Source organism: Herpailurus yagouaroundi, unplaced genomic scaffold (assembly GCF_014898765.1).
Source record: "Herpailurus yagouaroundi ecotype Mexico unplaced genomic scaffold, PumYag 190, whole genome shotgun sequence".
Classification (NCBI taxonomy): domain Eukaryota; kingdom Metazoa; phylum Chordata; class Mammalia; order Carnivora; family Felidae; genus Herpailurus; species Herpailurus yagouaroundi.
The window spans coordinates 19,879,948-19,894,064 of NW_024412421.1; the positions used below are offsets into that span (position 1 = coordinate 19,879,948).

Genomic DNA, 14,117 nt, shown 5'->3' on the forward strand with positions numbered 1-14,117 from the left:
GGTGGACCTTAAAAGAGTAAGCTACTCTAGGGCCACCTGGGTGGCTTAGCTGATTGAGCATCCGCCTTCGCTTCAGGTCATGATTTCACCGTTCACCGACTTCAGCTCAGGTTATGATTTCGCAGTTTGTGAGTTCAAGCCCCACATTGGGCTCACTGCTGTCAGCGCAGAGCCTGCTGCAGATCCTCTGTTCCCCTTTTTCTCCCTCTGTCCAACTTGTGCAATCTCTCTCTCAAAAATAAATTAAAAACATTAAAAAAAAAAAGTAAGGTACTCCAACCACCAATGTTATAAGAACACAGAAGGGCAGGCCAAAATGGTGACTACTAGCAGCACTCTGAAAGGCTAGAAAGTGTTGCCATTGACCAAGAGGAAGGAAGGAAGGAAGGAATGGGTGGGCTAGAGGTCTTGAGACCAGCCAGGGGATGATCAGGGTGTTGTCTAACCCTCAGGAGGAGGTGTGTGGAGGATCAAGTCTTCCAGTTTCCAAACATGCTGGTCTCCCTATCATAGGGTGACCCATGGTGCTGGCCGTATTGCCAGCCCTCGGATCTACCCACTTTGTTCACCTCTGATTCCTCTAGCAGGGAGCCTCTGCCCTCTCTGGATCCCCAGTTTGCCTGGGATGGGAGGTGGACTCCGAAGTCCCTGCCCTGCTCTGCTGGGAAATCTGCTGATGGGCCATGGTGCAAGGTTGAGGTTCAAACCCACTTTCAACTGGGCGCGAGTACCGCTCAGTCTGATGTTGTGGCTCCATACTGCGCGCAACTAAAACAGGAGGGGAGACCTCTCACTCGGAAACGAAACACATTGACCTAGCCTCGACCTGTCCTGCCCCTATTCCTACACCCTGGACAGACATAGGGGGGTCCCTGAACCCGTTGCCTGAACCCAGGTGACATCGGAACAGGGTGTATAGAACCGGTGTAGGGTTTCCACAAAGGTCCTGGTCAGCTCCCGGTCCCCTAAGGCCCAAGAACTTTCCGAGACTCACTTCTCCCCTTCTTCTTGCTCTGACCAGGGTTTCTCAGCAGCTGCAAGCACTGGACCCTGAATCCTCCCTCGGCCCAGCCCGTTCCAGATCCCAAAGCAGGGACGCACCAGGAATCGGGCTGCGCAGCGTGGATTGTGGACACTCAAAGCTGTGCTGGGTCTCCAGCAGCGGCGAGTTGGGTGCGACCGGTCGGGGACTCAGGGCAGAGAAGCCAGGCTGAGCCCGGATCGATCGATGCGCTCGGCGCGCAGCAAGGTCCAAGGAGCTGGCAGGGGATCCGCAGGGGCGAGGCAGCGAGCTCCAAACGGGAGGGACGTGTCTGGCGGCGAGTTCCTATTGGCAGGCCGTTTGGGGAAGATGGATCCTGATTGGCCCGGCGGCTGTGGTCTACTGCGGGCGGGGGGGTTAAGCTCGTCGCCGCCGCCCCGGCCTAGGCGCCCCCCCAGGGCGCTGAATCCGCACCTTGGACTTGTACCGGCCGTGGCACGCAATGGGTCTTCGCCTCTGTCCCTACTCTGCGGCGCTGCTCCTGGGTGGCCTCCTGTTCCTCCTGCTGCTCGTAGACCCGGCGCTCCCAGTCGGACGTCCCCCTCCTGTGGTGCTGGGTGAGGCGCGCGTACAGTCGTGGGTCCGTTTGCTCGTGCATCCGGCAGGACGGGGTGCGGGCGGAGCCGTCTTCCAGATCTGCTGTGCTCTAAGCGTGGGGTGGGGGAGCATATGACTGTCTGTCTTGTCACCTGGTTCCGTCCGTCCACCTCTCGCCATGCTGGGCGCGGGTGTGGTCAACCTCTCTTCACCTTCCCCTGTAGAATATGGGGTAAATGGGAGGGCTGCTGTTCTCTTGTCTATCAGTATTGCTATCTACGTCAGTCCCAAGCTTTGCCTCGCTTTATGTCCATTTTTTAGCTGGAGAGACCGAGATCCTTTGGCCCCACTCCTGAGGGTCGGCGGGGGGATAGGGTGTTCTCGGAGTTGGTCTCCAGGGTCCTCAATTGTTGATTTGGGCATGACTAGGAGGCTGTCTCTCTCGACTCTTCCAGCCCCATGTGTTTCAGGAGGCATTATTGAAAGGAAGCTTTTGGGGGAAAGAATGACTCTCCTATCCTGCCACCAAGACACCCCCCTCCCCAACTTACCAAATGGGTGGCATTGGCCTGAGGGAGGAAGCCTAAGGGAATCTGAGGATGGCTAAAGACAGAGGTAAGGGTTGGGACAATGGCTATGAACAGATGTCAGGGAGCATCTTACCCTTTCCAGACCAATTTGGACTGGGCTATGTTGGGTCTAGATGACCTTCCTGGCCAACCCCTTGGCCCTGGCCCCTGTAATTATACAGGAACCACCGTGTTTCCTTGTGGTGGTGGGCAGAGATGAGATTTCTCTGTCTTGGGGGCCTTGGATGCCTCATTCAAGCATTGAGTTGGTGGCCAGCTAGGATTCATAAGGGCAGAGACATGCTGAGGTATATGTCACATACTGAGTGTGCTGCAGCATGACCCCCATGTTCTTTCTGATGGGGGTATTTTAATGGGGGTGATGCAGATCACAGAAGGGTAGGGTTGGCTGACAATGTGGTCCCTGGGGGTTCCCACCAGGAGTTCTAGGCCAGGAAATACTCCAGGGGGATGCTGGGTTCAGGTTCACCATGGGATTTGGGCAGACTAGGCCCTGTGTTCCCTAAGTTTACAGGGATCCCTAGAGATGAGGTCTGTATTGGGTAAGCACAAAGAGTCTACCAATGCAGTTAGGGAAGGCTGCCTGGAGAATGTGGCTATAGGTGAGGCCAGGAGAGAGTTCCAGGCAGAGGAAATTACATCTCAGAGGGAGAGAGGTAAGCAATCCAGGATGTCTGGAATGGAGTTAGGGGAGGAGTGAATTGTGCAGGGCTTGTGACTGGTTGGCTCATCTAGACTTTATCCTGTAAGCACACAAGAAGTCATGGGTAGGCCTAAGGAGTTCTGAGTATGAAGGGTGTGACATCGGGAAATGTGTGGTCCCTGATGGGGTCCCTGATGTGTGGCAGCCTTTTTGCTTGGGTTGATGCTAACTATACTCAATTCATTCAGTTCAGTTCTTGCTTATCCTAGGTCACAGCAGAGGAGCCTTACGCCACAGCCAGAGTCACAGAATCCTAATCTGCCCAGCTTCTCAGAGAGTGAAGCTGTTGGCATTAATCCTGGGAAACCCCATGGTGGGCAGTGGAGGAGCTGTTCCTGGACACACAGCAGGGACCATCAGACGATCAGCCTCCAAGGGTGACCACCTTCTATGAGTGAGACCCAAATTGGTGGTAGAGACCAAAGAAGTGATACAGAAGACTTTGGGCTGGTGGAGGACTGTAACAAGTCATATCTACCCCAACCTCAGTCTCCTCATCTGTAAAGTGAGCATAGTAAGGATGTTCTCTCCCAGCGTTATTTGAGGTGAAAGTTATATGGATGTCTTTTGTCCTAGTTTTAGGCAAAAAGGGGCTTAGGAAATGACCACTGCTATTTTTAGAGGCCACACAGCCTATCCAGGACAAAGAGCATTCAGGCACAGCAAATCTGGTGACTTCCTCCTTTAGCCATTTCCTCTTTGCTGGAGACAGTGACCAAGGTCTCTGCACTGTCATGCTGAGGACTCCCCATTTCTGCATCTGTGTTGTTAAGGGAGGTGAACGCAGGTGAACTGGAGGTTAAGGGAGGTGAACTGCATCTCATGGTTGTCCTGAGGACACTGTGAGATGATGCAAAGGGAGGGCATGCCCTGTGCAGGGCTAGGTTTGTAGAACCCAAAGAATGCCCAGGAGAGCCAAGAGCTGATGGTTCACTCAGTGATCATGGATCCTAAATGGTGATATGCTTGGAAGATGCAAGAGCATGGCATGTAGAACCAAGTGAGGCCTGAAAGGTCAATGGGAACAATATTCTGGGAAGGGCCTTGAATGTTGGGTGATGAAGCCATGGGGATGGGTTTGAGTGTCACAAGGGCCTGAGGGCTCTGTGTGTATAGACTGACTAGACTGGCTTGGGCAGAGAGAAGTTATCCTTGGGCCTTGTCACACCCTCCCCTACCTGGCTGTGGCTGGACTGTTGTGTTGTTTCAGGGTAGCCATCTCTGACACAGGGTCCAGGTGTGCTGAGAGCCTAGGGCCCTCCAGATGATCTGCCCTCTGGAAGATTACTGGGCTCTCAAGAGGTTGGCAGGTACCATTATGAACTTCTCTCAACTGTGTTTCTGTTCATTGCCACCCCCGTCCACAAGCCTGTCCTAGAGTGCCTTCTCTGGATTCAGTTTTGGTTAGTTAAGTGGCCCAGTGCTTTGTCCTGTTTGCCATTCCTTTGAATAAACAAGGGCCTACTCTGTAGCCTGGGACAGCTATAGTAGGAGGCCTTTGGGTTCAAGTCTCAAGGATCTCCAGCCTGCCGGTCCAGGGCCTCATGACTGTTCTGTGTCCCCCTGCAGTGCCTGGTGATTTGGGCAACCAGCTGGAGGCAAAGCTGGACAAGCCAACGGTCGTACACTACCTCTGCTCCAAGAGGACGGACAGCTACTTCACCCTCTGGCTGAACCTCGAGCTGCTGCTACCTGTCATCATTGACTGCTGGATCGACAACATCAGGTGGGGGCTGGGGTACAGATGGGGTGCTGCTCACCGAGCCTAAAGAAATTTCTAGAACCTATTTCTGTCTCATCCCTGCTTCAACAGACCCTGAGGTCATTGACCTCTTGCCCTTCTCATTTCCCCTGTCTAGTCAGCACCACCTCTGTACTCTCGGAGACAGAACTTTCTTCCTCCCTTTCTTGCAGCTCTTGGCTCTACTCTGTCTAGTTCATGCCTTGTGCTTTACACCCTATGCATGGATTCTTTTTTTTTTTTTTAAGATTCTAATTAATTAATTAACTGACTGATTGATTTTTAAATTTCCATCCAAGTTAGTTAGCATATAGTGCAACAATGATTTCAGGAGTAGATTCCTTAATGCCCCTTACCCATTTAGCCCATCCCCCCTCCCACAACCCCTCCAGTAACCCTCTGTTTGTTCTCTGTATTTAAGAGTCTCTTATGTTTTGTCCCCCTCCCTGTTTTTGTATTATTTTTGCTTCTCTTCCCTTATGTTCATCTGTTTTGTATCTTAAATTCCTCATATGAGTGAAGTCATATGATATTTGTCTTTCTCTAACTGACTAATTTCACTTAGCATAATACTCTCTAGTTCCATGCACATAGTTGCAAACGGCAAGATTTCATTCTTTTTGATTGCTGATAATACTCCATTGTATATATACTCACCAATTCTCCTTTATCCATTCATCCATCGATGGACATTTGGGCTGTTTCCATACTTTGACTATTGTGAATAGCACTGCTATAAACATTGGGGTGCACGTGCCCCTTCGAAACAGCACACCTGTATCCCTGGGATAAATACCTTGTAGTGCAACTGCTGGGTCATAAGGTAGTTCTATTTTTAATTTTTTGAGGAACCTCCATACTGTTTCCGGAGTGACTGCACCAGTTTGCATTCCCACCAGCAGTGCAAAAGAGATCCTCTTTCTCTGCATCCTCATCAACATTTGTTGTTGCCTCAGTTGTTAATGTTAGCCATTGTGACAGGTGTGAAGTGGTATCTCATTGTGGTTTTGATTTGTATTTCCCGAATGATGATGATGTTGAGCATTTTTTCATGTATCTGTCAGCCATCTGGGTGTCTTCTTTGGAGAGGTGTCTATTCATGTCTTGCCCATTTCTTCACTGGATTATTTGTTTTTTGAGTGTTGAGTTTGATAGGTTCTGTATAGATTTTGGATATTCACCCTTTATCTGATATGTCATTTGCAAATATCTTCTCCCATTCTGTCAGTTGCCTTTTAGTCTTTCTGATTGTTTCTTTCGCTGTGCAGAAGCTTTTTGTTTCAATGAGGTACCAATAGTTCATTTTTGATTTTGTTTCCCTTGCCTCTGGAGAGGTGTTGAGTAAGATGTTGCTGTGGCCAAGGTCAGAGAGGTTTTTACCTGCTTTCTCCTTTAGGATTTTGATGGCTTCCTGTCTTACATTTAGGTCTTTCATCCACTTTGAGTTTATTTTTATGTATGGTGTAAGAAAGTGGTCCAGGTTCATTTTTCTGCATGTCGCTGTCCAGTTTTCCCAGCACCTTTTGCTGAAGACACTGTCTTTATTCCATTGGATATTCTTTCCTGCTTTGTCAAAGATTAGTTGGCCAGAAGATTTTACTTATTTTTTTTATTTATTATTTTTGAGAGAGTGAGCAGGGAAAGAGCTGAGAGAGGTGGGGGGGGGGGGGCGCGGGGACAGAGGATCCAAAACAGTCTCTGTGCTGGCAGCAGAGAGCCCGATGTGGGGCCTGAACCCATGAACTGTGAGATCAAGACCGGAGCCAAAGCTGGACGCACAACCAACTGAGCCACCCAGGCATCCCAGAAGATTTTATTTTTAAATAATCTCTACATCCAACGTAGGGCTCAAACTCACAACCTTGATATAAAAGTTGCATGCTCTACTGACTGAGCCAGCCAGGCACCCCCTTACATGTGGATTCTATGCTTCAGCCCCTATTCATAGCCTCAACGTGGCCTCCATCCCTTCCCTTGCCTCTGAGTTGACCACTCACTGGCCCCTCAACTTCTTGTTCCTCCTGGGACATACCATGTCTCCATGTCTTTATACTTTCAGCCTGGAATCTAGCTCTATACCCTTTGCCTGATAAATTCCCTCCATTCACTCTTTAATTTTTTTTTTTAATGTTTATTTGTTTTTAAGAGAGAGAAGGAGAGAGTGAGCAGGGGAGGGACAGAGAGAGAGAGAGAGAGAGAGAGAGAGAGAGACAGAGGATCCAAGCAGGTTCTGCACTGTCAGCACAGACCCCGATGTGGGCTCGAACTCACAAACTTTGAGATCACGACCTGAGCTGAAGTCAGACACTTAACCGACTGAGCCACCCAGTTGCCCCCCATTCACCCTTTAAAACCTGAGCCTGGTCCCTCTGTAAAGTTTCCCCTGCCACTCCCCCAGAACTCTTAACCTTTCCTTCTTCCATGCCACATGTCTATTCCCTTTAATCCTTATCAGTTGCCAAACTTTGTTTCCAAGGATGTTTCCCTGATAATAAAATAATACTGTATTGAAAATTATCACTTATTGAATATAGGCACAGCCTGTGCTACATACTTTCTTTCATTTAGTCTTACAGCAACCCTATGAAACAGGTACTGTTTTCAACCTTGTTTACAGATAAGGAAACTTGGAAGCTCAAAAAGGTTACAAAGTTGCCTAGGGTCACTCAGCTAATGAGTGGCAGAATCAAGATTTGAACCCAGAATTATGTGACCCCGAGCTAAGACAGCTCGCTGAAGGCAGAGGTTGCATATCTCTTTTATCTTTTTTTTTTTTTAATGTTTATTTATTTTTGAGAGAGAGAGACAGAGACAGAGTGCAAGCAGCAGAGGGGCAGAGAAAGAAGGTATATTTCGTTTATCTTTATAGCGGTAGAACCAGGAACAAATTGGTGCTCAGTAAATGTTTGAGCTGAATGGAGTCTCACAAATTAAAATTTTTTTTCTGGAGATATATTAGTTAGTTCTTCAGGTGCCTTGCCTTTCCCTGTTGTTTCTGATGCCTGCTTTGTTGACTCTTTCCTCTTTTGTATGTGATCAGGGTTATTTCTGGGCTGTTGATCTGCAATTCTATTTTTACACCAGAGACGTGGTCTCAGGTACTGCCAATCGGAGGTGCAGGCTGATACTGAGAGTGGCTTGTCTACCTTCATGGGACATCTGACTTGTTTAGACTTTCATCTGGCACAGAGCTGCTTTGTCCTTGTAGAAAGTTTTCAACACTTTTCTGTAGGGATAATCTACAGATCACCTTAGAGAAAGTGGGCCCCCTGGACCTATTATTTAGGTCTATATTGGGTATCTTGGTCAGCTTTCTGTGGCTGATCTTATGGGGATTAGGACTCAGGACCACCAAGGACTTCAGGTCTAGCCACCTGTGTTTTCTTGGGCACATTTGCCTCCTTGGTATCAGGGAGGCCAGAACCAAGTTCCTGGCCTAGTACAAAGCTTTCCTTCTGTCTCCCACCACCCTGTCCCATCATTTTTCCAGACCTTGCCCACCCACCCACACAACAGCCACAGGTGTTCAGGCCCTAAGGTGGTGGTTTCTCTGTTTGGGTCTGTATGCTGCACTTACCATCTCCTTTGCCCTGTGATGTATTGTGGTGGGTGGTAGGAGCTAAATTCATGGAGATGGGGAATGGGAGCCTGTAAGATTAGGCTACCTGCCTTTTGGGTCAAGCATGATGTTGATGGCAGAGCCAGGCCTGGTACTTCCCTTTTCCAACCAAATCCAAGACCTGCATTCTGAGGTTGATGACATTGAGGAGAAGAAAATATTGCCTTGACAGGGGCCCTGGGTTTAATCTTTGGAATGAGTCTTGTTCGGGGTCCTCTGTTGGACTTGGTTACTCTGATTTGTGCTTTATAAAGTTTGTTACTTTTTATATACTTCTTATCAGACATGAGAATAGTAAGGGAGTGTGGCTTAGGATACAGGGAAGTATTAGGACACACCATGTTCAGTGTCATCTCTGGATCACCAGCTCAATGTCCCCACCCCCACCCCTGACAGGCTGGTTTACAACAGAACATCCCGGGCCACCCAGTTTCCAGATGGTGTAGATGTGCGTGTTCCTGGCTTTGGGAAGACTTTCTCACTGGAGTTCCTGGACCCCAGCAGAAGCAGTGTGGGTATGTAGCCCTTCCTCATGCCCTCCAGGGAATGGGGCTGGAAGTTCTGTATTCCTAGAGTGGGAGGAATGCTATTAGTTTGAAATGAGCCTGTATACTGTCTCTAATCAGTGTAGGCGCAGAGCCTTATAGCACTCCTTCAGGGATCTTCCTACAGTAGATGTCACAGTCTCCTTGTTGGGTGTGGTGTGGGTGGCTGGCACTGGCTGTCCTTTCTACAATTCTCATACATTTCTGTCTACAGGTTCCTATTTCCATACCATGGTAGAGAGTCTTGTGGGCTGGGGCTACACACGGGGTGAGGATGTCCGGGGGGCCCCCTACGACTGGCGCCGAGCCCCAAGTAAGTGGTCACTCTTGCTTCCTCTCTGAGGTCTTAGGAGGTGGGGATGAGGAGGTCACAGCCCCCAGGGGCCCTGGGCTCTCCCCTGTCCCCCAGGGCCTCTGGTGTCTAGCCTAGCAGTCACAGCTACCACCACTGGTCAATCTGTCCTGTCCTTCTCCACCCCTCACCCTAGGATTTCTGGGCCTCTGAGCCCTGGGGAGAGATAATGAGGCTGAGGAGGGGGAAAGGACCTCTTACATTTCCTCCTTTCCTGGAAAAGGAGGGAAAACCAGACCACTCCCAGTTGGATTTTAGCATTTTCCCCACCTGCCTAGTCCTGGATCTGGCCTGAAAAACATTCAATGGTTCAGGCCCCAGGACCCTTCCTTCCTGACCACCGCCTGGCTCTGGCCTACAGATGAAAACGGGCCCTACTTCCTGGCTCTCCGGGAGATGATCGAGGAGATGCATCAGCTGTATGGGGGCCCTGTGGTGCTGGTTGCCCACAGCATGGGCAACATGTACACACTCTACTTTCTGCAGCGGCAGCCACAGGCCTGGAAGAACAAGTATATCCGTGCCTTTGTGGCACTGGGTGCGCCCTGGGGGGGCGTGGCCAAGACTTTGCGTGTCCTGGCCTCAGGTAAGACCCTGCCTGACCCAGTTTGGGGGGCTGATGTCAGGGATGGTGCCCTCTCTTTCCTTCTACAGTGTCCTCCTGGGCCACCCTCATGTCTCTTCTCCAGAGTGGGATGCTTTTTTAAACATCTCCTTTTCCAAAAGAGGATCTATCATTAATTAATTTCATCTGTCTAGTGGATGGCTCTTGTTATCTGTGTGAGTTTTTTTTGCGGCATGTACACGGAATGGCACAACTGTTGGTCACTCAGGTATTTGCTTGTGCACATGTGTACACATGTACACTATGCTCTGGCCTGGCTGGCCTAACTTGGTTTGACCCAAAGTTCTTTGAGGGAGCCTTCTCCCTTTCTCTTACCCTCATCTTTCCTTCTTCATGCCCACCTTTGCCCCAGGGAAGGAAGGTTGGACTCCAGTTTGCTGTTTGTGAGTCATACGTCCATCTGTGGCAGCGGAGAGCCTTTGTGGGTAACACAGGGAGGAAGCAGGTGCAGATTTCTTTGGGCCTGCTTGCCTGGCAGTTGGCAAAGTCACCTCCTTCCCTGTTTCTCCCCAATCCACCTGCCTTTTCAGGGCTATCAGAGCCTGCCAGCTATAGCCATGGGGCTTTCCTCCCTCTGCTAGGACTGGGATTGAACCCGTGGCCCCTCATTTTAGGAGCCACGAGCCACTATGCCAAGCGTCTGAGGAACTTTCTTCCTCATGTCATCAACACTGCCTGACCTACTTGCTGGACAACTGATGGTTGCAATCAGGTCAGACACAGTGCCTCTCCCGGTAGTGACCTTGGATTGGCTGGACAACAAGTCCGGATATAACAAGGACTCATGACAGCCATCTACTCTGTCCAACCTGGACCTAAAAGGACAGATGTGGGCCTGCGTGAATTTGAGACAGGGAACCGTGGTGAGGTTCAGGTCTCAGCCTTTCAGAGCTTCCCCGTGAGTCTCCTTAGATCTCTGCCTCAGATTCTGGGAAACTGTTCTGTCAGGTCCCGGCAGTCTGGATCAGGGGTAGGGTAGGGGGTGGGGTGGTAGTCATGGACCCCTAGCTAGGGGCTTTCCTTTCCTCAGGGGTCCTACAGCCAGATCTCACAAGGCAGAGCTGAAAGTCTGTTGGTCAGTCAGAAGGTGGGTTGATGGATGGCCAGGGTCCTGAATAGGTCAGAGGGCCCCTGTTTCCAAGTTCTGGCTCACTCCTCAGAGGCCTCCCTGGCTCTGTGTTGTTGGCATTCCTGTGTGAGAAGGACCCTCGCTCTGCCTGCAGCCTCGCCTCCTGCTGTGTCTCCCGAAGGCCTGGCTGCCCAGGTCAGTGACACGTAGGAGAGTGGGGTACGACCAGGGATGGCTGGCTGCAGGTCTGAGCCTAGGAAAAGAAAAATGTTTTTGTAACTCAGTGTAAGAAAAGAGAAAGATGAATGTGTCCCTGGACTGACAGCCTGCTGATTCACCTTCCACAAGGTCAGTGCCCACAAGCCTGAAATGCTCAGAGGAGGGTACTGTTTACACAATGAATCACCTTGTGGGTATGTGCTGCCTAAACCTCTGGTGAGGAAATGCAAAAGGAAAGAAACAAGTCATGGCGGTGTGCTTCCCAGATAGAGCAAAAATAAAGGGAACTGTGGGGGAGTTATAATGAGGACGACAGTGTAGAGGTGCTGGAGTGCTGACTGGGCCCCTGACTGGGGCCCAGCGGGGGGCCTGGTGGGGACCGTGCTGCCCTGCCAGCTTGTCCTGAGCACAGACTGAGAAAGCCATCTCCCTGCAGGAGACAACAATCGGATCCCAGTCATTGGGCCCCTGAAGATTCGGGAGCAGCAGCGGTCTGCCGTCTCCACCAGCTGGCTGCTGCCCTACAACTATACCTGGTCCCCTGAGAAGATCTTCGTGCGTACACCCACAGCCAACTACACACTGCGGGACTACCGCCAGTTCTTCCAGGACATTGGCTTCAAAGATGGATGGCTCATGCGGCAGGACACGGAGGGGCTGGTCGAAGCCACAGTGCCCCCTGGCGTGCCGCTGCACTGCCTCTATGGCACTGGTGTCCCCACGCCAGACTCCTTCTACTATGAGAGCTTCCCAGACCGTGATCCCAAAATCTGCTTTGGTGATGGCGACGGCACTGTGAACTTGCAGAGCGCCCTGCAGTGCCAGGCCTGGCGCAGCCGCCAGGAGCACCAAGTGTCACTGCAGGCGCTCCCGGGCAGCGAGCACATCGAGATGCTGGCCAACACCACTACCCTCGCCTATCTGAAACGTGTGCTTCTTGGGCCCTGATTCCTGTGCCAGGCAGGGCTGTGGGATGGCGTGGCCACAGCTGCTTCTCTTGGCTACCATGGCCCGTAAGGTTAGCAGTTTGTGACTGACTGTCTAATGTCCTCAGTCTGGGGTTGTGAAATATCTGCCATTGGGAAGTGCTGTTTCTTATCCTTTTCTCTGTGGATGTGAGGAAAGAAGAAATAGTCTGGACTCACTTGAGGGATCCTTGCTGAAAAGAATGCTGCTGCTGCTGCTGCTGCTGCTGCTGCTGCTGATGGAATTGCTGTGACCTCAGGACTGGCTCCGCAGGTGGACTGGCTGGCACCTGGCCTCAATCCTGGACTGAGGGGTCATTTGTTTCTCCTACCCCTGTGGCCTTTTCACATTTACCCACTGGGCCCTGGCCCCTTAGCCTTCCTGTGGGGGATATTACTGAGGTGTGGTTCCTGTCCCTAAAGGTCCCAGGGATGGTCTGGTCCCTAGGGGATCCTTCCCACACACTGGCCACAGGTAGGCTTGGTAGTGGCTGTGGGTGGCTGGAGCTGCTGGCTTCCCTGTGGCCTAGTTGCTCAGCAGCTTGACTGTGGCTTTCTGGAGGCAGCCTGGTTCCTCCTGCAGGCAGGGGCGAGTTGTGTTCTCCATGGTTCCCAGGTCCTGGGACATTCACTCCTACCTCCCTCACCTCCAAGAACAGCCTAGCTCAGGATTGGGCAGCATATGGCCCTCTAGTTCTTGGGGGCTGCGTTCCAGGAGCCTTGACTCCTGTGGTTGGGCTGTTACCCACAGTATTGATGCTGGCTCCCTTCCCTCTGGGAATGTGGTTCAAGGATGAGAGCAGGGCCAGTGCCATGGCCTTTTAGGTATTCATGAAGAAAGAGAACTCAAGGAAGCAGCTAAGGCAGCTCGGGGTATCCCTGCTAAATCCACCACCACGTTGCCACCCAGCCCTAGGGTTTTTCTAGCACCCGTGTGGGCTGGTGCAGAGCTGAGAGGAGGTAGGACTCTTTCCCACTTTGCCCAGCACCTACTCCCACCAGGCAGCTCAGTGGTGTTTAGTCTGCAGAGACTAACCCAGAAGCTTGAGTCGCCCCTGAAAGAGCCAGGTGCCCTGGGGCTCCCCTGGTAATTTCCTTCCTTTCCAGAGGTGCTGCATGGATCTCCCTATAATAGCAGGGATAAAGAATCTGGATCTGCCTTGGTGGCAGTGATCTCCAAGTGGTCAATGGCTCTAGGCCAAGACTTGAGTCTAACCTCTAGGATGGGACCCCAGAGCCACAGTCAGGCTGGACTGTGCTGCTCTCCCACAAGATTTCTGTGGAGCTGGATTTTTTTGTATTGTGAACATACCCAGCATCTCCCTCCTTTTATTCCTGAGTGGTGTGCTCCGTACTGGGGCTCTGAGCAGGCTGTACCTTGATTCTGGCAATAAAAATACTCTGGATGCTGTAAAGTGCCCTGGCTTAGAGTGTCTTCTGAGCATGAAAAGAGGGAGGTAATGGAGGGGTGGAGGGGTGAAGACGCTAGAGAGGTAGCGTCCTGCCTCCCTCTACTCCTGCTTGGTGTATAAACCCCACATGCTGCCCCACAGCTGGGGGCTGAGGACGATCCTGCAGGTCACCCTGGCTGGACTCTCGTTCCCAGCCTTTTTGTCCTCTCTCATCTTTCAGGTCTCAGTGTCTTTTGACCCTAGAGTTCTTTTTAGGATGCCATCCTTCTTCTTTGTTTCTTCAGTTTGCCCACTGTCTGTCCCTCTCTGGGGACAGAGACTGACAGAAGAGGAGAGACTAGGCTGAGACTAGGTGTGGACAGAGACAAGGAACAACACTGGGAACCAAGTGGAGATGGATAAAGACAGAGAAACAGAGCCAGAGACAGGGAAACATGCATAGGGATGGCATCCAAGCCTTAATTCTATGGTGCAGAGCCCAGAGTGGGGGTTGGCGGCAGTGGGGTGGTGAGAGCCCCAGTTCCTGCCCTGGGCCAGCCTGGGCTTCAGGCTTCAATACACCCTGGGCCACTAGAGGGCACTCTGAACCCTCTCACAGCACTATTTATTGGCAAAACCTGGAAGAAATGTGGCCCAAAGAGGGGGAGGGTGCCAAGGGATACACAGGTCCAGCTGTAATTGCTGGCCTTGGTGAAAGG

The 14,117-nt window shown here is 51.3% G+C and overlaps 1 protein-coding gene across 7 annotated transcripts; it reads left to right on the forward strand.

The window, feature by feature from the left end:
• Nucleotides 1-1,101: 1,101 nt before the first annotated feature.
• On the forward strand, nt 1,102-13,425 carry PLA2G15 (phospholipase A2 group XV). 7 transcript variants are annotated; one of them, XM_040442879.1, is made up of 7 exons: nt 1,503-1,599; nt 3,082-3,386; nt 4,442-4,598; nt 8,629-8,747; nt 8,992-9,090; nt 9,491-9,715; nt 11,479-13,425. In XM_040442879.1, coding segments are annotated over exons 2-7 (1,113 nt in total). In that variant the 5' UTR covers nt 1,503-1,599; nt 3,082-3,385; the 3' UTR covers nt 11,991-13,425. The 7 variants fall into 7 exon arrangements, with proteins under 7 accessions (XP_040298814.1, XP_040298809.1, XP_040298816.1 ...); XM_040442877.1 differs by having other exon boundaries at nt 3,082-3,377; XM_040442878.1 differs by lacking the exon at nt 1,503-1,599 and adding an exon at nt 1,677-2,194 and having other exon boundaries at nt 3,082-3,377.
• The last annotated feature ends 692 nt before the right edge of the window (nt 13,426-14,117 follow it).

Excerpts from the sequence above, each read along its gene's own strand:
- PLA2G15 (XM_040442875.1), top strand. The coding sequence starts at position 1,485 with ATGGGTCTTCGCCTCTGTCCCTACTCTGCGGCGCTGCTCCTGGGTGGC. Across the intron at positions 8,748-8,991 it reads CCCCAGCAGAAGCAGTGTGG|GTTCCTATTTCCATACCATG; the intron begins GTATGTAGCCCT and ends TTCTGTCTACAG. Across the intron at positions 9,716-11,478 it reads TTTGCGTGTCCTGGCCTCAG|GAGACAACAATCGGATCCCA; the intron begins GTAAGACCCTGC and ends ATCTCCCTGCAG.